The sequence below is a fragment of the Bos indicus x Bos taurus genome, chromosome 27 (assembly GCF_003369695.1).
Source record: "Bos indicus x Bos taurus breed Angus x Brahman F1 hybrid chromosome 27, Bos_hybrid_MaternalHap_v2.0, whole genome shotgun sequence".
Taxonomy (NCBI): domain Eukaryota; kingdom Metazoa; phylum Chordata; class Mammalia; order Artiodactyla; family Bovidae; genus Bos; species Bos indicus x Bos taurus.
In genome coordinates, this window is record NC_040102.1 from 28,623,485 (window position 1) to 28,642,522 (window position 19,038).

General features: G+C 44.7%; 1 protein-coding gene and 1 pseudogene across 2 annotated transcripts in view; one reads left to right on the forward strand and one right to left on the reverse strand.

Annotated features, from left to right (window-relative positions):
* FUT10 (fucosyltransferase 10) overlaps positions 1-19,038 on the reverse strand; it is a 132,845-nt gene that overhangs the window by 60,532 nt on the left and 53,275 nt on the right. For both annotated transcript variants that reach the window (XM_027529709.1, XM_027529708.1), the window contains exon 4: positions 4,803-5,638. In XM_027529709.1, coding sequence (XP_027385510.1) covers positions 4,803-5,638 — 836 coding nt within the window. The remainder of the gene's footprint in view (positions 1-4,802; positions 5,639-19,038) is intronic.
* Positions 16,699-18,747, forward strand: LOC113884777 (annotated as a pseudogene).

The following is a 19,038-nucleotide window of genomic DNA, read 5'->3' on the forward strand; positions in this document are numbered from 1 at the left end:
CAGTGGATGTTAAAAAAATTATGTATACGAGCATGTTAGTTAGAAACATTGAGTAATAATCAAAACAATTTGTTAAGTATGGTGGTAAGTGGCTTCCCAGGAGGCGCCAGTGGTAAAGAACCTGCCCGCCAATGCAGGAGATGCAGAAGATGTGGGGTTCGATCCCAGAGTTGGGAAAATCCCTTGGAGGAGGGCATGGTAGCCACTCCAGTATTCTTGCCTGGGAAATCCCATGGACAGCCAGCCTGGTGGGCTTCAGTCCGTGGGGCTTCAGGGAGTCGGACACGATTGAGTACAGCACATGGCTGGTGGTAAGTGGCTGCCTTCTAGGGAAGGAGAAAAGAAAAAAGAAGTAGAAGATAGTTTTCTTTTACTAACTTTGCAGAACTAATTGATACTTTAACCTATGTACCTGTATGTCTCTTTCTTAAAATTTTTTTTTTTATCTTTTGGCCACACCACATGGCATGTGGGATCTTAGTTCCTCAACCAGGGAAAAAACCCACGCCCTCTACATTGGAAGCACAGTCTTAACAACTGAACCACCCGTGAAGTCCTAAAAAAAATTTTAATGTGAAGATATTAGAGTTGATAATAGTCAGGTTTGCAATGATTACTCTTCATCCATACCAAATTTAGAAAGCAGAGCAGAAAAACCAATCTGAAATATACTAGAGATGTTTAGCCTGTAAAAGAGATGACTTTGAGTGAGCATAAAGCTTGATTTGAAGCATCTAAAGAGATTACAAACGGAAGAGTGAACTAACTTGTTTGGTAGAGTGTGAAGGATAGGGTTGCCTAAATTCTTTCTTCTCGATAACTACTCACAGATGGTCATGGAGTTTGGTTTCCAAGAGCCTGGAACAAGCGTAAGGATTCTTTACCAAGACAAAATTGAGCACAGAAAACCAGAACAGGAATCCAAATGGCCAACCACAAGAAAATGCTAAGACGTACAATCTGGGGAGTCTAAATACCCATCCAGGGACGCCCCTGATGGACCAGCGGCTAAGACTCTATGCTCCTGGGTTTGATCCCGGATCAAGGACTAGATGCCACGTGCCACAATTAACGGTGCCACATGCCACAGTGAAGATCCTTCTTGCATGCTGCAACTAAGACCCGGCATGGCCAAATAAACACCAACTCAAAGTTCAAAGGATTAGATGCAGGCTCAAACTTCGGGTTACTACAGCCAGAGTTCATGATTGGGGAGAGCCTGTATTTGGAGCAAAACCAGAATCAAATAAGGAGGACCCCAATCGATTACTACAAAACAGCTTTGGAAAGGCCATTTTTCATCTTTCCTGACTGATGGTCACATAATCAAAGCTGTATCTCACCGCATTAGAGTTTGAAGTGGGTAGCTAAGAAAGAACCACAGAAGGGGAAGTCTTGGTTCAATACAAAGACCGGTATAACTGTAGAAATTTAACAAAAGATAAGATTTGCTACCCTAAAAAATGGTGAAATCACCAGCCCTGGAAATGTAACATAAATTAGCAGATGACTTGGTCGTGATATTTGAAACACCAGTTTCATCTGTACTGACCACACAATCTTTAGTGGCCTTCCCAACCCTAACCTTGCGTAACTGTCTACATGAGAAAGTCAGTAGTAATACCCTCTTTCCCTGCCTGCCCACTTGAGAGTTCTTCCAATGGTGTAGAATAAAGTCCCATTTAAGGTGACATCATAGAGAAAAGAATCTTGTGAAATGGACTCTTTTAGCTCTAGTGTTCTTCCAGAAATGTCTCACAGTGTGACCTGAAGAAAGTGTGTCCGATGAAATGGTTATGACACGTTTAGTAGTAACTAACTTTCAGCATCCCAAATTGCCTTTCCAGCTGAAGTCCTGGTTAGAAAAACAAGCTGTTCCTAAACTACAATTAATAAATAGTTTGCTTCCAAGGAGAATATGGCTCCTACTTTAACAATAAGGAAAAAGTCAGATTATCTACAAATTCATAACTCTTCTTGAGTTCGTCAGGGAACTGAGATCAAACAACAACCAAGTGAACTGAACCCCAAAGTGACGTGTTCATCTCAGGAAAGACGGACACAGGCTCAATTTCACCTTTTGCAGAACACAGGTGAAGGAGGAGGCTACCACAAAGTAGGTAACAAGAAATCAACTAAAATTTTAACAAATCCTTATAGGTATGGGCTATCATGTTAGTTTAGAATAGCTCAGTTCAGTTCAGTCGCTGAGTCATGTCCAACTCTTTGCGACCCCATGAATCGCAGCACGCCAGGCCTCCCTGTCCATCACCAACTCCCGGAGTTCACTCAGACTCACGTCCATCGAGTCAGTGATGCCATCCAGCCATCTCATCCTCTGTTGTCCCCTTCTCCTCCTGCCCCCAATCCCTCCCAGCATCAGGGTCTTTTCCAATGAGTCAACTCTTCGCATGAGGTGGCCAAAGTACTGGAGTTTCAGCTTTAGCATCATTCCTTCCAAAGAAATCCCAGGGATGATCTCCTTCAGAATGGACTGGCTGGATCTCCTTGCAGTCCAAGGGACTCTCAAGAGTCTTCTCCAACACCACAGTTCAAAAGCATCAATTCTGCAGTGCTCAGCCTTCTTCACAGTCCAACTCTCACATCCATACATGACCACTGGAAAAACCATAGTCTTGACTAGACTGACCTTTGTTGGCAAAGTAATGTCTCTGCTTTTCAATATGCTATCTAGGTGGGTTACACCAAAAAAGAGGTCAAACTCACTCAAAAGCTCTTCTTTTTTAAAAAAATATTTATTATTTATTTGGCAACATTGGGTCTTAGTTGCATGCAGGCTCAGTAATTGGGGCACATAGGCTTAGTTGCTCCACAGAATGTGAGATCTTAGTTCCCAGACCAGGGATTGAACCCACATCCTTGGCATTGCAAGGCAGATTTTTAACCACTGAACCACCAGGGAAGTCCCCAAAGCTTTTTCCATGTACCTCCATCAGATGCCCAGGAAGAAGACTGGGGCCAGGGTAGAACACTGGAAACAGCCTCCTTCTTTGGCCCGGGGCAGAGAAGGAAATGTCAGGAAGCCCCTTCCATCTCCCCAGAACCTTCCCTTACAGAGAGAAAAAGTCTTACAACACTGAAGAAGCTGGAGCAAACCTTTTATCTTCAGATCCAAGGGATGAAAAATCTACCCCTCCCCCATGCAAAATTCACCTGTCTCATGGTCTGGGTGGAGGCTGGAAATGAATCCGGACCTAGGATCCCACCAGGATACCAGAGGTCACCCACCCCTGAAGGGACACAGAACTCTCTTCCATCCAAACCAACCACAGATACAAGGCAGAGTCTGGCTTGAAGGAGAGGCAAGAACACTGAGAAAGCTTCACTCCTGAGTTCCGGGAATGCAAAAACCTGCCTAAGCCTGACGCTGCCAAGAAAACAAAGAACCCACCCTGCCCACACCGCGAGCCTGTCGCTGAGCAACAAGCCATAGCAGTTTACTGCCGACGGAGGGGCAAGAGCAGGGAGACCTCCTCTGTGACCCGGCAATACAGGACCTGCCAAAAGCTGAGGGTGGGGCAGAAAGGCTGAGGAAAGCAACTAGTGCCAGGTGCCACTGTAAGCACAGGTAACTTTCATAGTTAATACTGATAATATTTAATTATTGATTATTGTAATTATAAATACTGGAATAATTTGAAGCTGTAGAGCACTAAACATAACAGTAACAACACAAACCTCTCTTTTTTTTTGGCCACACCCCGTGGCATGTGGGGTCTCAGTTCCCTGACCAGGGATGGGATTTTTACCTCTGTAATGGAAGGCAGAGTCTTAAACACTGGACTACCAGAGAAGTTCTGCAAACCCAAATTTAGGTCAGCTCTTGAGGTGGCGCTAGTGGTAAAGAACCTGCTTGCCAATGCAGGAGACACGGGTTTGATCCGTGGGTCAGAAAGATCCCCTGGAGGCAGGCACAGCAACCCACTCCAGTAATCTTGCCTGGAGAATCCCATGGACAGGGGAGCCTGGCCTATGGCCCACAGGGTCACAAAGGGCTGGACACAACTGAAGCGATTCGGCACCGGACTAGACCAACTCAACTGGCGTGAGATTCTCATAGGAGCACGAACCCTACTGAGAACTGCACCTGCGAGGGATCTAGGCTGGGTGCTCCTTATAAGAATCTAATGCTGATGATCTGAGGTGGAGCTGAAGCAGCGCTGCTAGCCCTGCGGAGTGGCTGCCACTGTCTCCTGTCACCCTGAGATGTTTTCCAGTTGCAGGAAAACAAGCTCATGGCTCCCCCTGGTTCTGCATTATGCTGAGTCGTATGATTATTTCATTATATATTACAATGCAATAATAATTGCAATAAAGTGCACGATAAATATAATGCACTTGAGTCTTCCCAAAACATTCCCCTCACTGTCCCCTGGTCCATGGAAAAATTGTCTTCCATGAAACTGGTCTCTGGTGCAAAAAGGCTGGGGACCACTGGGCTGAAGGACTGAAAATGTGGATGAGATTCAGAACTTGCCATTTTTTAAATTTTTTTGGCCTTCATGCCTCCCCTGCAGCTTCCGTGCATCACTGCCCAGCACCTGTAGTGTGGTAACCTCCAGAAGAAACAATAAAGAAGAATTTAAAGCCTTCAGGACAGACTAGTAAACTTCATGGCAGTCCTCAAATAGAAATGAAATATCCATCCTTCCTGCAGAGCCTGGCCTCTCTGATAAGAGTGAGGACCAGTGATGGGGCAGCTGCAACAGAAGAACGGGGAGCTGCAGAGAACGTCAAGACGGCCAGCCCAGCACCTCTCTGCCAAACCTGGACCTGCTTACCTTCTCCTGGAGCCTAATGTTATCCCACACCTTGCTGCACACCATACACTCAAACGCGTCGATGTAGTTGTCCTGCTTAACGTCCTGCACCCCCCACTTCCGTTCCCTGAGCGCGGTGAGAAGTCGCTGATTCGAGATCTCGCCCTTCAGCTTCCATTCTATGTAGGCCTGGTAGCGTCTGTCATCCCGATCCAGCGCTCTGATGTAGCTCGCCAGCTCTCTAGGGTGAGAAAATTCTGATACCAAGATAGCACTTCTATTGCTTGGAAGCCAGTCTGCGATGCTGGGGGATCCGTAATACACAGGGACGACCCCCAGCTTCAGAGGTCTCCAGAGCTTCTCAGTGATGTAGTCGTCGCACACCGCATTCTCAAAAGCAAGGATAAACTTATACTGGGCGAGGATCCTGAAAAAGCCATCGGCGTCCATCGAGGCTGGGTTGCTCAACTGTGGAGGGAGAGCTTTGTTTCGCAGACACTCGCCGTAGGAATCGACCTCAATGTATGTCATCAGCTCTCGAACGTAACTGTCCCTGTCTGAGGGCGGGTCACAGTCGGACTGTACGTACACCAGCGGGGCGAGGCTCTTCCGGAGGTGGTTTTTGGACCGCAAGGGGACCAGGTATCGGAGTGACGTCAGGACTTCCGTGCCCTCCAAGTACTGGGTGGTTAGTGGCAGGTGGGAGTGCCGGCTGAAGGTGGCGGTGTAGTTGAACAAGGTGATGACTGGCTGGTGAAAGAGCTTATAATTATTTTTTGGAGACTCTTCGTGAAAAAGGGCCCAGTCATGATGGGCTTTCCGAGGCAGAGGTAAGCTATCTATGCTAAAGTCAGTACCTAGGAGAAAAAAAGACAATGTTAGTATGTCCAAAAGAACTCTGGTGTTTCAGTTTGAGTCCACCTGGGAAGAGCTTGAGGCTATAAATAAGAAGCCTGTTACAGTGCCTGCAAAATGCCTGGCAGTTAGACTTCCCTAGTGGTGCAGTGGATAAGAATCCCCACCTGCCCATGCATGGGACATGGGATCCATCCCTGGTCCGGAAAGATCCCACATGGCGTGAAGCATGTAACCCACACGTCACAAATACTGAGCCTGAGCTCTAGAACCTGGGAGCCACAACTCCTGAAGCCCCAGTGCCCCAGAGCCTGTGCACCCCGACAAGAGAAGCCACTGCAATGAGAAGCCCACACATCCCAACTACAGAGTAGCCTATGCTCACTGCAACCAGAGAAAAGCCCACACATAGCAACAAAGACCCAGCGCAGCCAAAAATAAATACATAAATAAACAGTTTTTTAAATGCCCAACAGTCAAAATCATGAAGCTTTCAACCTCAGTTCAGTTAAGTCACTCAGTAGTGTCCAACTCTTTGGGACCCCATGAATCGTAGCACACCAGGCCTCCCTGTCCATCACCATCTCCCGGAGTTCACTCAAACTCATGTCCATTGAGTCAGTGATGCCATCCAGCCATCTCATCCTCTGCCTTCCCCTTTTCCTCCTGCCCCCAATCTCTCCCAGCGTCAGAGTCTTTTCCTAGAAACTGCTTATAGGGAGGGTCACCAAGGAAAGGGACCCTCCCTCTCATTTTATGAAAAGAGAAATGGGAGTAAGTGTCTAGCCTGGTTCTAAAGCATTTATTCCACTGCCTCCTGCAACTGGCTTTTTCTTTCCAGAGGCATTACCCAAAGAGGGAAAGAGAAATGAAGAGAGAGACCATTCTTAGAAAAGAAAAAGGAAGCCAAAAAGGGGAAAGCAAACCAGTTTGGCAGATTGATTAAATGGAAAAGAAAAAAAAGGAAATTATGCAAAAGTAGCCAGAACAAATACACGGGATAGGTTTTTTTTTAAATCCAAAATGATCGATTTTCAACAAAGTGCAGTGAATCAGTCTTAGTCAAAATGGTAGATAAGAGGCTTTTAAAGACTGAAGAGCTGATAATAGCACTATGCTACAGATTGCTGAAGGATGGACGTGAAATAACAAGCACATCATGAAATAAAGAAGGCATAACAGGATTATAACTGTGAGTGATTCTAGCTTCCAGAGGATTAATTGGGGGAAAACTTTGAAACATGATAATGTGCAGACAGAAATGATGGATGTGGTAAACCATTGTTTCCTGACTGTGGGTGGAGACCCAATCAGGAAGAAGTAACTTCCATAACTGAGAAAGAAGAATTAAGACAATATCACAATACACAACACAATTTCTAAGGTGTTCCAGACACTGGTGATGTTTTGGCCCAGTGACTTGATTTTTTTTAATGCAAGAAAATGGTATACACACACACACAAAAAATCCATCTTCTAGCATCCACTGGGGAAAAAACACACCAAATAAATTCTTCCAGAAAAATGAGACCTATTCTCTGGTAGAATTCATAAAAATAAATTATGTAATGCCAGTGCACACCCTCTCAAGTAAACACATACTCTTTGGTGCAAACAGTACATCAGTGAGAAATCAATTAATCAAGAGAGGCTTTTAAACAATTAAAGATCAAAGAAGTTTATGCTGGACAACGTATACTGAGCCCCAGAGAAACTGCTGAGGGTTATGTGCTACGTCTTGATAACAGGCTTTTATTCTCAATGAGGAGGAATGAAAGACCACCATCGAAAATGGTCATATCTTGGTTTTCTTGGCATTTACTACACAAGTCCTTTAGAAGCAAAAAGAATACTCAGGGGACTTCCCTGGTGGTCCAGTGGTTAAGAATCCACCTTCCAGTGCAGGGCACTCAGATCCATCCCTGGTTGGGGAAGTAAGATCCCACAGGCAGCAGGGCAACTGAGCCCTTGCTGCAACTACTGAGCCCAAGCACCGCAACTAGAGAGGAGTCCACGTGACATGACTAAGACCCGATGCAAATAAATAAATAAAGAGAATACTCACACACGCCTGAACCGTAATGGCACGTAGAGCCGGATGGTCAGCAATGGGTAACAGACAAACATCGGACACGAAAGAGAGCTTGAGAAGAAAGGCAATTTACTGCATTGAACTGGCAGCTGCTCACAAAGGTTCTAAGTCGGTCAAGTGGCCAATGATGGGCACTGAGCCCATAAATTTGAGTTAGAACATAAAGCTTCCACAAAAGGCAGAGCAGAAAATCAAGGGCATTTTCCTGGGAGAGGAAGATCCAGACTCTAATCCATAGGCACAGAGGGCAGGGATCCAGATGTACAATTAGAGGCTGGAGGCGATATGGTTAAGATGAAAGCGGGTCTAAAGTTAATGATCAGGCACAAGTGCTCTGAGTGAGGGATTCAGACACCAGGGACCGTCCGCTGCTGGGACCTGGCACACGGGTGACTCTTAATCGCCTCACCCTGCAGTCACCATGGCAAAGATCCAAACTGCAGAGCGAGGAAGCAGAGGGCACAAGGAGTGCTTCAGAGCATGGAGGGGCCTGACTCTCATCGCTGCTTGTGGCATCTGTAAAGTACAAGAGGAAGGAAACACGTTGAGACCTCGTCACAGCCAATATCGAAGTCTGTGTGTTGGTAATAAGAATGAGACTTATTCTTATGAAACCGGAACCAGTTATAATGAGCTTTTCATTCATTTTAACTAGGAGGTGAGGGCTTCCAGGCTCATTATACCTTGCATTATACCACACACACACACACACCACATTGAGATAAGTTGTGTTTGTTTTTTTTTTTATCAGATTCTTCCTAACTACAATTCTCTGAGGAAGATTAAAAAATAAATGTCATCTTGCCCAGCAAGCTCCTCCCCTAAACTTACAGCTTATCGCTGTAAACACTCTAGAATTCTTAAGTTACAACCATAACAAACCTAAAATACTTCTCTGAGGATATTACAACCGACGATGCGAGTGACGGTATTGAGCAATTTCTCAAAAGTACTTGGATGTGGGTTCGGCTCCCCAGGTGGCGATAGTGGTAAAGAACCTGCCTGCCAATGCAGGAAACCTAAGAGACTCAGGTTCGATCCCTGGGTAGGGAAGATCCGCTGGAGGAGGGCATGGCAATCCACTCCAGTACTCTTTCCTGGAGAATCCTATGGACAGAGGAGCCTGGCAGGCTACAGTCCATGGAGTCACAAGAGTCAGATATGACTGAAGCAACTTAGCAGGCACACATGTACTGGATGTGGGTCAGGAAACAGCTGAGTTATTTAGCTCTCTCTGATGCCAGGGCAACGCCCACTGTAACAAGAGTCAGAACTGGGGTATTTAAAGAAAAGAAAATCAATTGATCCATGATAAATCTATACAAATGTGACTAACTTGCATGTGACTGGTTCAGTTTTGTACAGCCATGTTCACTGGCTCTTACAGGTAACAACTTCGGATTCAAACTTCCTTTTCTCTGGGTTATTTTGTGTTTCCTGAATACTGACTAATTCATTCATCCCTTTATTAGCTGACAAACAGATCTTCAGCACTAAAGTGCCCCTTGTAAAGGAAATCACAATGAGAAGCACAAAAGGAATACAATTCTTGCTGGCAAATGGTGCTTCAGCCTCAGACAGGAAGGGGAGGCAGACACCCGCCACAGCACGGACGAACCTTGGGGACATTGTGCTGAGTTCAGTGATGTAAGTCAGTTACCAAAAAAAAAAAAAAAATACTGTGTGATTCCTCTTATCTGAGGTCCCTAGAATAGTCAAATCCATAGTCAAATCCAAATGGTGCTAGGATGCTGATGATGGGAACTGAATCTGCAAAGGCAGAGAAGCCAAGTGACCATCCTTTATGAAATGTTTATGTGCTCTCTTTCTTCTTCAGGGCCATATACTCTTATTATTCCCACACAAACTGGGAAAAGCAGGAGGCAACACATGTTACTAACCCCACTCTATGAAGAAAGTTTGGTTTGAGTTGTGTATCTGAAGTTAAAGATCCCTGGTGGGGACCAGAATTTTCAGACTGGCTAATGGCAAAGGACCAAAGAGACCACTGGCCCCACTACAATGCTGATGCTGTTGAATAACCGACTCTTGGCAGTCCCAAGACACTCACAGAAATATGACCCAGCTTACACCCAGTCCGCTTGGGAAGAGGCATGCCTTAACTCAGAAAAAACAAATGTTCCCACACAATGTCCCCCAAAGGTCACCTGTTTTTAAAAAAAGGACCTCTACTGTAAAATGGTATGGCCCGTAAAATGTGATCCTGCAAAAAACTCCAATAGAAGGATCTAAAATTGCAGAGGAAAACAATTTAGGCCAAGGGGCTCTTTGATAATATTATCTGCATAGTCCATGGCTAATTCATGTCACATGAATTTTCTAGACTTACCCACATGGCCCATCAGATTGTTTATTTTCTGTAAGTTTCTGAGGGTTACCTAAAAATACCGCACACACACTTCTGCAGACAGCCTGGCTCTCACCACTTCAGAGGGACTCTGGGAGAGGTCCTGACTTCCAGACCCATATTCTCCTCTCTTCTCCTGCCATCTCTCTTTATGAGTCTGCTTACCTGACCGTTACATCAATTCTACATCATGTAGCCCAGCAGTCCCCAATCTTTTTGACACTGGGCAAAACTGGTTTCCTGGAAGATACTGACCGCTGGGCAGGGACTAGTTTTCTGGAAGACAATTTCTCCATGGATTGGGGAAGGGGGGTGGTTTGGGGATGATCCTGTTCAGGAGTGCATGACCTAGGGCCCTCACATGCGCAGTTCACAGTAGCTGAGCAGACAGGAGGTGATAATGCAAATGATGGGGAGTGGCTGTAAATACAGAGGAAGCTTCACTCGCCAGCCTGCTGTTCACCTCCTGCTGCCCAGCCCAGTTCCTAACACGCCCAGGGCTTAGGGACCTCTCTTGATGATACACGTTCAGCTAGGCATCTGTGCATTCTACCTCTAAGCATGGAAATCTCTCAGACCACCCTGAACAGAACCGGTGCTGCAGGCCAGTCAATAAGTTTGCAGTCCCCTTCCTAACAGCGCAGGGCCAGAGACAAGAGTGCAGACGAGTCCCGCCCGCCATATGCCTGAGTATTTCAAGGCTATAAATCAATCTAACAGGCTGTTAAATGTTTTGTCTTCTACCTTTACCATACATACACAACTCATGGTTTTCATTTAAATCAAGCAAAGCCATAGTTCACACCAAACATGGATAATATCTATTCAAAATGAACATCTTTCTCTACTACAAACCACGATTCTCTTTGGGGCTTGGCAGGACATGACAAGAGGAGAAGGGAGATAACTCTTTCTCACTTGCTGACTCACCCTCACCTACTCGCTCAGACCTTGCCCTCCATTCACTCAGTTCAGTTCAGTTCAGTCGCTCAGTCGTGTCCGACTCTTTGTGACCCCATGAATCGCAGCACGCCAGGCCACCCTGTCCATCACCAACTCCCAGAGTTCACCCAGATTCACGTCCATCGAGTCAGTGATGCCATCCAGCCATCTCATCCTCTGTCGTCCCCTTCTCCTCCTGCCCCCAATCCCTCCCAGCATCAGAGTCTTTTCCAATGAGTCAACTCTTCGCATGAGGTGGCCAAAGTACTGGAGTTTCAGCTTTAGCATCAGTCCTTCCAAAGAAATCCCAGGGCTGATCTCCTTCAGAATGGACTGGTTGGATCTCCCTGCAGTCCAAGGGACTCTCAAGAGTCTTCTCCAACACCACAGTTCAAAAGCATCAATTCTTCGGTGCTCAGCCTTCTTCACAGTCCAACTCTCACATCCATACATGACCACTGGAAAAACCATAGCCTTGACTAGATGGACCTTTGTTGGCAAAGTAATGTCTCTGCTTTTGAATATGCTATCTAGGTTGGTCATAACTTCCCTTCCAAGGAGTAAGCATCTTTTAATTTCATGGCTGCAGTCACCATCTGCAGTGATTTTGGAGCCCAAAAAAATAAAGTCTGACACTGTTTCCCCATCTATTTCCCAGGAAGTGATGGGACCAGATGTCATGATCTTCGTTTTCTGAATCTTGAGCTTTAAACCAACTTTTTCACTCTCCACTTTCACTTTCATCAAGAGGCTTTTTAGTTCTTCTTCACTTTCTTCCATAAGGGTGGTGTCATCTGCATAACTGAGGTGATCGGTATTTCTCCCGGCAATCTTGATTCCAGCTTGTGCTTCTTCCAGTCCAGCGTTTCTCATGATGTACTCGGCATATAAGTTAAATAAGCAGGGTGACAATATACAGCCTTGATGCACTCTTTTTCCTATTTGGAACCAGTCTGTTGTTCCATGTCCAGTTCTAACTGTTGCTTCCTGACCTGCATACAAATTTCTCAAGAGGCAGATCAGGTGGTCTGGTATTCCCATCTCTTTCAGAATTTTCCACAGTTTATTGTGATCCACACAGTCAAAGGCTTTGGCATAGTCAATAAAGCAGAAACAGATGTTTTTCTGGAACTCTCTTGCTTTTTCGATGATCCAGAGGATGTTGGCAATTTTATCTCTGGTTCCTCTGCCTTTTCTAAAACCAGCTTGAACATCTGGAAGTTCACGGTTCACGTATTGCTGAAGCCTGGCTTGGAGAATTCAGGACACCACAAATGAAACACCCATTTGCTCTCCCTCCTCAGGGTCTCTCCCTCTCTGTCCTCCACTGACCAGCCCCCTCAGAAAGCACCTGAGTGTGTCGTCTGTAAGGTTTTTCCCCGGTTGAAAGAGCCCCCACCAAAACACCTCTGCCCCACCTTTCAAGTCCCTCAAAGGAAATTGCAGCCGAAGGCCAGGTTCAAGTTCAGGACTCTCAGGCTCCTCCGAGTTTCAGACTAGCAAGCAGTGGTGCCTGGACCCCTTTCCTTCCACCCTGGCTCTGTCCCACACTCTGGGGATCTTGCAAACATCGACACCGAAAATTGACCTCAACCTGCAAGGCCAAGTTCCACCACGAGCGCTCTTTTCATCACTCTTCAAGCTTGGCCAGCAGCCCCCCTTGGCCCACAGAACCCAGTTTCAGCAAAGAATCCTGCTTGTTGGTTTAGTGAGACACACCCCCCACCCCGACCCTCGACCCTCAATGTCTGAACAAGTTTCTCAATCCAAGGGCTAGTCTGCCTTTAGCAAGAATCCTGTTATGCCAGTTTAGCAAGAACCTTCCTGCCTTTGATGTCCTCTTAGTCATTTGCTCTCCGCTGACTCCTCATTCTTGCTGGCTCTCAGTCCCCAGCTGTCTTTGCTGGACTTGGAGTTGAGCTCAGTTCTATATCAAAGTCTCTCTCTTCTACTACAGTAACTCCAGTAAAATCTTCCTTGCTGTTTTTAACAAATGTCTAGTGTAGAATTTTTCTTTTTCTTTTTGGCTGTGCTGTCCAGCATGTGGGATGTTAGTTCCCAAACCTGGGGATCAAACCCTCTGCATTGGAAGCAGGGAGTCTTAACTGCTGGACCGCCAGGGAAGTCTCTGAAATTTTTCTTTTACACTCCACACGTTTGCAGTCACCCCCGGCCATCTATCAAGCCCAGGAGTGCATACTAGCAGCCCAGTTTGATCTTGGAAGGATAAAGCAGAGAACTGCCCAGTGCAAGGTCTGGAAGTGGGCTCCACCTTGGCCTTGGGGGCAAGGAATTCTGGGATTCTGGTGTGTGTAGTGTGATGCCTCAGCCAGGAAGCATGGGCTCTGTGGGCACAGGTGAGCAAGTGACCTTGGTCTGTGGACTCTTCTCCCCACATGAAGGGGAACAGCTGAAGGAAGACCACACAGACTCTTCCTGAGCAAGTATAAACATTCCAGTATCCAAATTCATGGTGCATATGATCCTCTTCAAACACGGTTACTGGGAGGTCGGAATTCAAGCTCTGAACTACACAGACGCCTGATGTACCTTTTCTATTCCTTAAACCAAAGATACAAAGTGAAAGTGAAAGTTGTTCAGTGGCATCCGACTCTTTGCTACCCCATGGACTACACCATCCATGGAATTCTCCAGGCCAGAATACTGGAGTGGGTAGCCTTTCCCTTCTCCAGGGGATCTTCCCAACCCAGGGACTGAACCCAGTCTTCTGCAAGGATACAAAGTCGGACTGAAAACTTGTGAACAGTGATGCCCAATACGGTCGGGGAGGAAGAGGAGCGACTGGAGGGGTGATCACTTCCCTTTAGCACTTTTCCTTAAAAATGACTCCTTTTTCAATGATTTATTCTAAAACAGGCCTACATAACTACTGTTGTTCCATCTCCACTGAGGTTTTTAACTCAATCTAGTTACTGATGGATCCTAAATTTATACTGTATCCAGACTGTTCCCCTAAGCTTCGACCAGATATCTAGCAGCATTCAGAAAAATTCTGCTTGGGGAGTCCAGAGACAATCACAAAGTACGGGGCTCTGACTAAATTAGCCATCTTGCTCTGAAACGCGTTCCTTTTTGGGTCTTCTTTTTATCCATCAATGTCATCACCAAGGTTGGTTTAAAGCTCTTACAGTAAGCCAGGAGTTCTACCTCTGAGCATAACGCTTTATTTTTTTTTTAAATAGATCTCAGGTGCACAGAATTGGAGTTATCATAACCTTTGGCACATGACACACTTTAAAAGGCCAAGGATAAAGCTACAGAAACGACATCACAGATATTTGGAATCTTAGCTCCAACACAGGACTCCAGAATACCCAGGAGCTACTGCCCAGTGTACAGCCCCAGAGATCTGAGCAGTTCCTCAAGCTTTGACAAGATGGACCAATAAATAGCTTTTTATGCTCATTTTCCCTTGGAATCCCTATGAGGAACAAAACATCATGTACATGGAAGATTTTGCCATTTTTTAAACAATTTCCACCCAAAATGGACCCAAGGTTCTGTGCAGTTACACAGGTTACACAGTCTTCCTCTCTCTTCTTGTACTCTACTGATCCTTCAACCCCTCTGTAATCAACTCCTGTAATAAATTCCTATTGTTTGAAATACCTAAGATAATCTTTATTCCTTTCAGACTATGATTAATACATAAGCCCGTTTCCAAAACTTGAGATTTCTATCTGATTACAATTTTTATTCCAAGTTTTGTTCTGAGTTTTCTCTTGGTTTCTTTCTCTTGATTTTTCTAAAAATGCTATCTTTCTTCATAATTCTACCCCCTTGTTACCACTTCCCAGGCTTCCGCTTTCCATTTTCTAAGAGAACAACCTTTCTGTTTACTCTCTTATTCCATCCGGTGAGGACGTGGAGGCAGAAAAAACGCAAGCCTTCTATTTAAGGAGAGAAAATATAAAATCAGAAGATGAGACTCCCTTTAAGAAAGGAACCCTCAAATTACTGGAAATCAAAAGCACATTCTTCATCCAGGTATGTTGAAAAGTGTCTCTCTGAGTTGCTAATAAAAATATACAGAATACTGATGACCTCAGGTCAGTTCAGTCACTCAGTCGTGTCCGACTCTTTGCAACCCTGTGGACGGCAGCACTCCAGGCTTACTGATGACCTAGGTAGTACAAAGAATGATGAGGTAGAAGTGAAGGTCTTCCAGGAAACTCTACCTGACCATATTCTGTTTTATCACAAATTACAAATCATCTTTGCTGTATTTCTGGCACAATCTAAAAAAAGATAAAGACTTTCGTGTTTCTTTAATAAAATAAAAGATTTTATTAAAGAGCCTTTACCCATCAGAAATGATCACTTGTATGGCCAAAAGATATAAAAGCTAATGAAACAATGAGCAAAATATGGTTATTGTGGGAGACAGCAATAGCTCATAAATCACACCTACTGTTAATCATCTCAGCTGTAGCTAAACTTCCAGTGACCTCACTGAGTTTGTTCTCATTTCCTGCCTTGGATTAAATCATAAAGCTCAAACAACTTTTAGTTTTTGAGATAAACTATTACAATCGCTACCTCCCTGCCCCAGCTGTCTGCAATAAGCTTAACAGCCAATTTAAGTACTGGACAGTTTCTAAATCTAAGTGAAAAAAAGAAATTCAGTGTCTTTCCCAGTAATAATTAGAAGAAGTGAGGATTAAGTGCTGTGAAGACCAAGGAGAAGCCGGAGCAGAAATAACACTATGCAGTGCAGCCAAAGCACTGCCCTCCGCCTGGGGAGACAGGAGCTGGTGTCACCAGGGCTTGTTAGCACAGCCACTTTGACAAGTTCCAGAAAGTTCTGCTCAACAGGAAACTTTCACGGCCCTAATTAGGGTTTGCCGTCTCTCTCAAGGCACGTGAGCATTTACTCTCTAATATTAAACCCACATTCAGATGTTTCTTTGCCCTACATTCTGAACCCCACTATTGAAGGCAATATACCTGGGGACAGGAGACACCACCACTAACTCAGAGAAACCCAGCCACTCCTAAAAGAGCAAGGTTTCACTGAACCCTCCTACTTGGAAGACATTAAGTTAGAAACTCTGTGGCTTCAAACATGAACCAAATAGGTCTCAGGTATCTTATGATTATAAATGTAAGTATTAAACCATTAGCTCTAATTCAACATTTCTTGTTGCTTAGTCATTCAGTTGTGTCTGACTCTTCTGTGACCCCATGGACTGCAACACGCCAGGCTCCTCTGTCCATGGGATTTCCAGGCAAGTACACTGGAGTAAATTGCCATTTCCTACTTCAGGGGACCTTCCTAATCCAGGATTGGCAGACGGGTCTCCTGCATTGGCAGATGGATTCTTTACCACTGAGCCACCAGGGAAGGCATAATTCAACATTCAGTTCAGTTCAGTCGCTCAGTTGTGTATGACTCTTTGCCACCGCATGGACTGCAGCATGCCAGACTTGCCTGTCCATCACCAACTCCCATAGCTTGCTCAAAGTCATGTCCATCGAGTCGGTGATGCCATCCAAATTCAACATAGAATAATATAAAGGCAAACAGCTAGGGCAGGAGAAAAAAAGGAATATTTACTTCTGACCGGTCAGACAGTTGAAAGCTGAATTTCTGCTAATTAACATTTTTTAAAAAATCAAGCAGGGCAGCGGCGGCGGCGTTGGTTGCTATTCGGAGCCATTGAGACGCCTCTGCGGCAGCCGGTGGCACAGGTGGCTTGCGTGGACGCAGGCAGGCGCGGCCGGCACCCCGAGGCATCCTCCCCGCATTCTGCCGCCTGAGCCCCGGACCCCGTCCGCCCTCCGGGATCTCCTCGCTGTCCGCGCCGCCGCACCTCCTGGGCTTCGGACCCTCGGCCTCGCCGCTGAAACATGACTCGCGACTTCAAACCTGGGGACCTCACCTTCGCCAAGGTGAAAGGTTATCCTCACTGGCCAGCTCGAGTAGATGAAGTTCCCTACTGAGCTGTAAAACCACCCTACAAACAAACTACCGATTTTCTTTTTTGCAACTCATGAGACTGCTTTTTTAGGCCCAAAGGATGTATTCCCTTACTCAGGAAATAAGGCAAAGTACAGCAAACCAAATGAATGAAAAGGCTTTAATGAAGAGTTTATGAGAGATGGATAACAATCTGAAAGTGAAATTTTCAAGTCAACAGGCATCAGCTAAAGTGTCAAATCCATCATCTGATGTTGAAGAAAAAGAAACAAGTGTTTTCACAGGAAGACACTGAACATGAACAAAAAGCCAGCAATGAATGTTACGAAAGCAACTGACATAACCACTGCAAAAGCTGCGGGGTGAGGGAGGAAGAGAAAGCCAGAAAATCAAGTAGAAACTGAGGCCGGAGTAGGGACTACAGAAACAGCATCTGCTGATCTAAAAGTGAGTCAAAGAGGACAACCTCCAGCTACAGAGGTCGAGATTCCAAAACCAAGACGCAGACCCCAAGTGGCAAAACAGCCCTGTCCTTCAGAGAGCGACATGATAACTGAAGAAGACAAAAGCAAGAAAAAGGGGCAAGAGGAAAAACAACCTAAAATACAGCTTAAAAAGGATGAAGAAGGCCAGAAGGAAGAAGAAAAGCCAAGAAAAGAGATTAAAAAAAGAGGGGGAAAAGCAAGTTGAATCAAAAAGGAAAGATTTAGCCAAAACAGGGGGTTACATCAACCTCTGATTCTGAAGAGGAAGATGATCAAGAAGGTGAAGAGAAAAGGTGGAAGAAACTTTGAAACTGCTCATAGAGGGAATATGTTCAAAGGACAACAGGAGGAAGAAGCCCCAGATAGAAAAGGCAAGCAAGAATAGCAAATGGAAACTGAGTAACATAAAAGAGATGAAGGAAAGAAGCCAGAAGTTAAGAAAGTAGAGAAGAAGCAAGAAACATCAATGGATTCTCCACTTCAAAGGATACATGCTGAAATTAACAATTCCCTCAAAATTGATAATCTTGATGTCAACAGATGTATGGAGGCCTTGGATGAACTGGCTTCACTTCAGATCACACAATGCAACAAGCTCAAAAACACAGAGATGATAATGCTTTTTTCAAAGTACGGCAATTCAAAGTTAGGTTATCATGGAAAAGTCTACAATGTTGTATAACAAGTTTAAGAACATGTTTTTGGTTGGTGAAGAAGATTCTGTGATCACACAAGTGCTGAACAGATCTCTTGCCGCACAAAGACAGCATGAGGAAGCAAATAAAACCGAGGATCAGGGGAAGAAAGGGCCAAATAAAAAGCTAGAAAAGGAACAAACAGGTTCAAAGGGTCTAAATGGAGGATCGGATGCTCAAGACAGTAATCAGCCACAACACGATGGAGCTAACAATGAAGAAAGCAAAGACAACCGAGGCCGGCAGGAAGAAAAAGCCATCCAGGGAAGAGAGAGACTGCAATATCTCTGAAAGTCTCTAAACTAGAAAACTAGGTTGACATACCTGGAATATAGAGAATATTTGAGAAGTTTGCAATGGTTTTCATTTGAAATATTTAGACTGCTGAAAGTTTTAAATTTTTATAAGCATAGGTTTTGATGTTTGAAACTTGTTTTGAGGGAGTAATCTCCTTATCTTTGTTTAAAAGTGACTAAACATTGCTAATTGTACGTGTGCAATATTAACAGCTACATTATACAGTGAATGTGAGGGGAAGTTCATTTAGGAAATGTTAAACTGCTCTTCCAGACATTGGTTGTAGTATATTTTCATTTAGTGTGTGTATGTTAATGTGTAATTGATAGTAGAAAAAAGTTACATTTTTAAAACTGCTACTTGTATAAACCTTTCCTCTTTTCTCAGATACTATGGGTTTTGTGCATAGTTTTTACAAATCTTAGATTTACCAGGCTGTCTTTTCACTGTTGTGGGTTTTGTATAATTTAAGCATTTTTATGGTTGATAAAATGTTACTTCTATACAAGTACTCACACCCTCCTTTCTTTTATCCAAAGTTGATTTCAATCTCAGTCTACCTTGTGCTACATTATCCTGCTG